Source organism: Acipenser ruthenus, chromosome 4 (assembly GCF_902713425.1).
Source record: "Acipenser ruthenus chromosome 4, fAciRut3.2 maternal haplotype, whole genome shotgun sequence".
Classification (NCBI taxonomy): Eukaryota; Metazoa; Chordata; class Actinopteri; order Acipenseriformes; family Acipenseridae; genus Acipenser; species Acipenser ruthenus.
In genome coordinates this window covers 26376626-26384623 of record NC_081192.1, presented here as the reverse complement: position 1 = coordinate 26384623, position 7998 = coordinate 26376626, and the positions used below count along the sequence as shown (strand labels likewise).

The window sequence follows — 7998 nt, the reverse complement described above, 5'->3', positions numbered from 1 at the left end:
GCATGCGTGTGTGTGCAGTGGGCGGTTCCCCCAGAGGCTATAAGTAGGAGGGGGGGGAAGCCGCGAGCGGGAGAATGCGTGTGAATGTCTGACTGGAGAGCGATTACGAGAGACAGAGTACCGGCTGAGAGACTGCTTGTCGGTGAGTCTGCGGTGTAAAAGAGAGAGAGAGACAGCTATTTGTTATTTTGGTGTGAACCCCGGCCCAAACAGGGTTTCGTTGTGTTATTAAAGAAATTAAAAAAATAAAAGTACGTGGAACCTCATCTGGTCTCTCCCGAGTCTGTCTCATCCCCATAGCACAGAACGCTACATTGGTGTTTCAGGAGTGGGATTTGTACAGTGCCTGTCACGAGGGGTGAAACAGAAGCAAGAGGGAGAAGATGGCGGACGCGAGAGAGATGAGAGAAGACGAGCTGCGAGCCAGACTGGAGGAGCTGGTCGCTGAGCTGAGGGTCAGGAGCTACCCGAGAATGGGCGCTGCATGGGGAGGAGAGAACATGGAGCGAGGGAGGAGCAAGAACCCTTGGGCGAAAGCGGAAAGAGGGATCAAGATGGCGGAGCTGGGAGACAGACAGACTGCTCCGCAGGCTGAGGGGCACTGCGCCATCGTCATCGAGAGAGAAGGAGATTCTTCGGCCGCCGCAAGGACGTCATCGGCCACAGAGATAGGAGGAGCGCAAGTGCGCGTCAAGGAGGAGGCAGCGTCACCATCGGACACGCCCGCCCTGCAGCAGAATGTCAACAAGGGGGTTTATTACAGCCGTTTGCAGTACAACGGTAAGGCCGATTGGCGAGACTTTGTAAAGCAGTTTGAAATGATGGCAATGGTAAACAACTGGACAGACAGAGAGAAAGCCAGTAATTTAATTGCTTGTTTAGAAGAAGAGGCTTTACATTGTTTAACCACCGTCGATCTAAATGGCTGTAGTAGCTATGGGACATTGGTTGCTGAACTGAGCGTGTGTCTGACAAGAGAGCGTGACGTTAAGCCCCGACATGGGCCCCGTGCCGATCACGGGAGAGAGAATATGCGGTGTGGGGGGAACATGTTGCCAGGGGCGAGCCGGCAGCCAGTGAAAGCAGGCCGATATGACGGTAGATCGCCGTGGGAGGCGTACCACGTCAAATTCAGGATGGCAGCGCTCACTAATGACTGGGGGCCGACGGAGAAAGCAGGACAGTTGGCGGCTGCATTAGAGGGAGAAGCGCTGCAGGTTCTGCTGGACTTGGGCCCAGACGAGGTGGCCCAATACGAGGTGTTAACCGCAGCTCTCGAACGCCGTTTTGGGAGAGTGGAGCCCGCAGTCGGGTTGCGCCTGCAGCTGGCCAACCGCACTAGAGCTCCCGGAGAGAAACTGGGCGTACTGGCTGCTGATGTCCGGTACCTGGCCCGGAGGGGGTACCCAATGTTCCCGCCAGCCACCCAGGAGGACCTGGCTGTCGAGGCCTTTGTTCGCGGACTGACCCCGACCGCTCTACGTCAGCAGGTCCGGTTTGCTGCCCCAACCTCCCTAGAGCTTGCCGTGGCTCACGCCGAACGAGTCGAGGCGGTGCTCGAGGAGGGGGAGCGGGACCATGCCCCTGGGAGCGAGAGTGGTCAGCAGAAGAGGCGGCCTGACCACACACCACCTAGAGCTCGCATGGCTCAAGCAGAAGAAGAGGAGGCCCCGTACCGCACCATTGACCCCACATGGCCCCCGGAGCTTACCACCCTCATCAGGGCGGCGATCACCCAGCCAGCTCGGACTCCTGAGACCCCCCCACAGCTGTGCTGGGGCTGTGGACAGCCTGGCCACCTACGGCGCCACTGCCCAGCAGCAGCTGCTGCACCACCACCACACCTGACACAGCAACCGCAGGGAAACGCCAAGGGGCCCGCATAGACGGGACGACGCGTGCCCCCAGTCCAGTCCCATTAATCGCGGACCACCCAGCTGCAGCGGCCGTCACCAGTACTAACCCGTGTAGCCGACAGAGCAGGGCGTCACCCCTCACGGAAACAGCCGACCACAGACAGTGCCAGCCAGCTATAGCGGTAGGAAGGACCACTGCCGGGGACTTCTGCCATGTCCCCGTCCGCATTGAGGGGGTCCCGTGCACTGCTCTCGTGGACACTGGCTCCACGGTGACTCTCATCCGCCCCGATGTGCTCCCTGCAGGGGTCCGGCTGGAGCCCACCACCGTGCAGTTGCGCACTGTGACTGGAGAGCTAGCCCCCATGCAAGGAAAGGGCAACCTTGCTATTGAAGTGGCTGGACGGACAGTACACCACCCTGTCTGGGTAGCAGCTGTACAGGACCCCTGCATACTGGGCCTGGACTTCCTGCGCTACACAGGCGGACAGCTAAACCTCCGGACCGGGACACTGCACATACAGGGGAGCCCGGCTTTAGCTTTAGCCTCACCCCTTGGACCGCTGGGTCGGAGTCGGGACCCCTTCGCACGACAGTTTCGGGATCTGCCGAGGACACAACGTACCGCCGCCATGAGACGGGAGACCTCAGCACACCCCCGGGCTCCATCATGCGCCAGTCTCATCAGGGACAATACAGCGTCTCGACGGCCCCCACTCCGGAAGGAGCTACTGCTTGCACAGCCGCCTTCAGGTGCCAGCGCTCGCCAGCCAACATGGCCACCCTCAGGCCGCAACGCTCGCCAGCCAACACGGCCACTCTCAGGCCGCAACGCTCGCCAGCCAACACGCCCACCCTCAGGCCGCAATGCTCGCCAGCATGTACAGCCGCCCTCCTGCAGTTCTAGCGTGGCCCAGGGGAATGCAGCTCTCCCCCAGGCAGCCCCGCCACCCTGCCCGGCGCCGCCAACCGCTACCCAAGGGCTGCGGGAGGATACCGCCATGCCACGCCCTACTGTCAGGAGTAATTCAGCGTCCCCAGCAATCTCCCCTCCGCCACCAGTCTCCCCTGAAGACCCAGCTCTCAGCGCAGTGCATGCAGTTTGGCTCAGGAGCTGCGAAGGGCTTTGCACAGAAGAGCGTCGCCAGCTGTGGGAACTGGTGTATGAGTATCGCCACAGTTTCACTACCGCCTCGGATGACGTGGGGCGGACACACCTGGTGCAGCACCAGATCGAGACGGGAGCCGCCCGCCCCATTAAGCAGCGCCCTCGCCGCCAACCACTCGCCCTCCAGGAAGCCACAGAGCAGGTGCTGGAGGAGATGAAGGCAGCGGGGATCATTGAGCCGTCCGACAGCCCCTGGACCTCGCCGGTAGTCATGGTGCGGAAGAAGGACGGCAAGTGGCGCTTCTGCGTCGATTACCGGCGAGTGAACGATGTGACGGAGAAGGACTCCTACCCCCTTCCCCGCATCGATGAGTCCCTGGACTTGGTGGCCGGCTCTAGATGGTTCTCTTCGCTGGACCTCCGCAGCGGCTACTGGCAGGTTGCGCTGGATCCCTCTGCACGGCCGAAGACTGCCTTCTCCACTGGACGGGGTCTGTGGCAGTTTACTGTGATGCCGTTCGGACTTTGCAACGCCCCCGCAACGTTCGAGCGGCTCATGGAAAAGGTGCTGGCCGGAGTACCCCCCTCGGAGTGCCTGGTCTACCTGGATGACCTGCTAGTCCACGGAGGGACCTTCCAGGACGCCCTGGCCTCCCTGCATGAGGTGCTCCGGCGAGTGAGGAAAGCGGGGCTAAAACTGCACTCTGAAAAGTGCCAGCTGATGCGCCAGGAGGTCTCGTTCCTCGGGCACCGAGTGGGAGCAGAGGGGATCCAGACAGAGGTGGACAAGGTCACCGCAGTGAGGGACTGGCCTATTCCCGTCAACCCCCGGCAGGTTAGAAGCTTCCTAGGGCTTGCGTCCTACTACCGCAGGTTTGTGCAGGGCTTTGCCACCATCGCTGCCCCCCTGCACCGCCTCCTGAGGAAAGACGAGCCCTTTGAGTGGACCCCGGCGTGCCAGGAGGCGTTCGCCTCCCTGCAACATGCGCTGTGCCAGTCCCCGGTGCTGGCTCCCCCGGATGTCCGTTCTCCCTTCCTGCTGGACACGGATGCAAGCAACGAGGGGATCGGGGCTGTCTTATCCCAGCCGGGTCCAGAAGGGGAGCATGTGGTGGCGTATTTTAGCCGGTCGCTCAGCAAGGCAGAGCGCCGGTATTGCGTCACCCGACGGGAGCTGCTTGCGGTGGTGGAGGGGGTCCGCCACTTCCGCCACTATCTCTGCGGGCTCCCCTTCACCATTCGCACAGACCACGCTGCCCTGCAGTGGCTCCTGACGTTCCGGGAGCCGGAGGGACAGGTCGCCCGTTGGATCGAGCAGCTCCAGGCGTTTCAGTACCGGATCCAACACCGGGCTGGTGAGAAGCACGCCAATGCGGACGCGCTGTCCCGTCGTCCCTGTGCCCGGGAGGGATGCGCCCATTGCAGCAGAAAGGAGGAGAGGGAAGCAGAGCTGTCCCGCCGGGGGGAAGAGCAATGCCGGGTGGCAGTATCGGCTGAGAGGGTGGACTGGAGAGCCCATCAGGACCGAGACCCGGACCTCCGCCCCATACTACATTGGCTAGAGGAGCAGCGAAGGCCTCCCTGGGAGGAGGTGGCCCCTTTTTCCACCGCCACTCGGGGGCTGTGGGCTCAGTGGAGCGGGTTGGCCTTGCGTGACAGAGTCCTTCAGCGGCAGTGGAAGGTGCCCGCCACGGGGGAGGTGAGGTGGCAGGTGGTTGTCCCGGGGGCGATGCGCCAGGAGGTGCTAGAGGCCCATCATGGGACCCCAGGCACTGGTCATTTTGGAGTGACGAAGACCCTGAGGCGGCTCCGCCAGTCGTTCTACTGGGGGCAGTGCAGGCGAGACGTGGAGGACCACTGCCGACGCTGTGACATCTGCACTGCCCGGAAAGGACCCCAGGGCCGGTCGCACGCCCCACTCCAGCAGTACCAGGTCGGGGGGCCTATGGAGAGGGTTGCCGTGGACGTACTAGGCCCCTTTCCACGCTCCGAGAGGGGGAACCGGTTCGTTCTGGTGGCCCTCGATTACTTCACTAAGTGGCCAGAGGCGTACGCTTTGCCAGACCAGGAGGCAGAGACGGTCGCTGAAGCACTGCTGGAGGGGTTCTTCAGCCGGTTCGGGGTCCCTCAAGAGTTGCATTCCGACCAAGGGCGCAACTTTGAGTCCCGGGTCTTTGCCGGGATGTGCCGGCGCCTGGGCATCAAGAAGACGCGGACCACCCCTCTGCACCCTCAGAGCGACGGACTGGTGGAGAGGTTCAACCGCACGCTGGCCGTACAGCTGGCTGTCACCACCGCCACCCACCAGCGGGACTGGGACACCCACCTGCCTGTCGTGCTGTTGGCCTGCCGCTCTGCTGTCCAGGATTCCACCGCCTGCACCCCTGCCCTGCTCATGCTGGGGCGTGAGCTGCGCACTCCTGCGGAGCTAGCTTTTGGTCGTCCCCCAGATGCCCCCAGTGTACCCCCGGGCCCTGAGTATGCCAGGAGACTACAGGACCGACTGGAATCAGCCCACAGCTTCGCCAGGGACCAGTTGCAGGCCGCTGGGGTACGGCAGAAGCGGAACTATGACCTCCGAGTACGGGGGCGCCACTTCACCGCCGGGGAGCTCGTGTGGGTCTTCAGCCCCAAGAGACAGCGGGGCCGTTGCCCCAAATTGGACAGCCACTGGCTTGGTCCTTGCCATGTCCTGGAGAGGATCGGGGACGTGGCCTACCGGGTGCAGCTACCTCACAGAGGACGAAAGGTAGTGCTGCACCGGGATCGGCTGGCCCCCTACCTGGGACAACACCCAGCACCATCCGACCCAGCAGCTCCTGACAGTCCTCTCCTGCCCCCTCCTGATCCACCCCGCCCTAACAGTCCTCCCACCCCCAGGGCTGAGGGTTCCTCCCCCGACGGTTCAGTTTCCCTGTCCCCTGTGGCTGACAGGAGCCCGTCCTCCACGCAGGGCTCCCGCCCGCAAAGACAGCATCGCCTCCCGGGTCGTTTTCGAGACTTTGTTCTTCCCTCGGGGACGAGGGACTAAGGGGGGGGCTGTGTAACGACCCTGGCGATGGCAGCATCCTGGACATTGTGTTTGTCTTGTTTGTTACGTCCTGTTTAAGGTTCCATGTATTGTGAGGGTACGGGGCACGCCGTTGGTGTGTGTCTGCGTGAGTGCATGCGTGTGTGTGCAGTGGGCGGTTCCCCCAGAGGCTATAAGTAGGAGGGGGGGGAAGCCGCGAGCGGGAGAATGCGTGTGAATGTCTGACTGGAGAGCGATTACGAGAGACAGAGTACCGGCTGAGAGACTGCTTGTCGGTGAGTCTGCGGTGTAAAAGAGAGAGAGAGACAGCTATTTGTTATTTTGGCGTGAACCCCGGCCCAAACAGGGTTTCGTTGTGTTATTAAAGAAATTAAAAAAATAAAAGTACGTGGAACCTCATCTGGTCTCTCCCGAGTCTGTCTCATCCCCATAGCACAGAACGCTACAATATATATATATATATGCATGCCCCGGTAGCTAAATGCTTAGTTACGGCTCTGGGCAAAACCAAAGCCCATGGCCAGTATACAATATTTTTTTGTATGCATTCTTTTCTGTTGAGCACTACTGACACCGTTGAAACGCTGAGTCTTAGGTCGCCTGTGGATACATTAGTCCAATCAATGCGTCTGAACCTGGTGTGTAGTCCCAGGGTAACTGCTCAATGTTAACACGTATGAAGACGTTAATTCACGTTTTAAGTAATACAGTGTCCCCTTCAGACATTTTAAAGGAGAGATTCGGAAATAACATTCAAAACTATGCGCGAGTAAATTGCATCCTAACTCCTAACATCCAAAAAAAAAAAAAAAACGAAAAAAATAACAATAATATATATAGATATATTATTTATTTCTTAGCAGACGCCCTTATCCAGGGCGACTTGCAATTGTTACAAGATATCACATTATACTTTATTTCACAATATACAGATATCACATTATTTTACATACAATTACCCATTTTACACAGTTGGGTTTGTACTGGAGCAATCTAGGTAAAGTACCTTGCTCAAGAGTACAACAGCCGTGTTGGAGTCTTTCCATCCACCTCCGGTTGCTTCACGGTGCATTCAATTTAAATATATATATATATATATATTTGCATGCCCCGGTAGCTAAATGCTTAGTTACGGCTCTGGGCAAAACCAAAGCCCATGGCCAGTATACAATATTTTTTTGTATGCATTCTTTTCTGTTGAGCACTACTGACACCGTTGAAACGCTGAGTCTTAGGTCGCCTGTGGATACATTAGTCCAATCAATGCGTCTGAACCTGGTGTGTAGTCCCTGGGTAACTGCTCACTGTTAACACGTATGAAGACGTTAATTCACGTTTTAAGTAATACAGTGTACCCTTCAGACATTTTAAAGGAGAGATTCGGAAATAACATTCAAAACTATGCGCGAGTAAATAGCATCCTAACTCCTAACATCCAAAAAAAAAAAAAAAAAAAAAAAATAACAAAAATATATATAGATATATTATTTATTTCTTAGCAGACGCCCTTATCCAGGGCGACTTGCAATTGTTACAAGACATCACATTATACATTATTTCACAATATACAGATATCACATTATTTTACATACAATTACCCATTTTACACAGTTGGGTTTGTACTGGAGCAATCTAGGTAAAGTACCTTGCTCAAGAGTACAACAGCCGTGTTGGAGTCTTTCCATCCACCTCCGGTTGCTTCAAGGTGCATGCAATATATATATATATATATATATATATATATATATATATATATATATATATATATATTTATATATATATATATATATATATATATATATATATATATATATATATATATATATTTATATATATATATATATATATATATATATATATATATATATATATATATATATATATATATATATATATATATTTGCATGCCCCGGTAGCTAAATGCTTAGTTACGGCTCTGGGCAAAACCAAAGCCCATGGCCAGTATACAATATTTTTTTGTATGCATTCTTTTCTGTTGAGCA

At 56.4% G+C, this 7998-nt stretch overlaps 1 protein-coding gene across 1 annotated transcript; it reads left to right on the top strand.

Moving 5' to 3' along the window:
• The first annotated feature begins 383 nt into the window (after positions 1–383).
• Positions 384–6404, top strand: LOC131736995 (uncharacterized). The gene is made up of 2 exons (XM_059023405.1): positions 384–1599; positions 1758–6404. Exons 1-2 carry the CDS (start codon positions 384–386, stop codon positions 5993–5995), a joined length of 5454 nt encoding a protein of 1817 aa, XP_058879388.1. The 3' UTR covers positions 5996–6404.
• Positions 6405–7998: the final 1594 nt, after the last annotated feature.

Excerpts from the sequence above, each read along its gene's own strand:
- LOC131736995 (XM_059023405.1), top strand. The coding sequence starts at position 384 with ATGGCGGACGCGAGAGAGATGAGAGAAGACGAGCTGCGAGCCAGACTG. Across the intron at positions 1,600-1,757 it reads TGCCCCTGGGAGCGAGAGTG|ACCCCCCCACAGCTGTGCTG; the intron begins GTCAGCAGAAGA and ends CGGACTCCTGAG.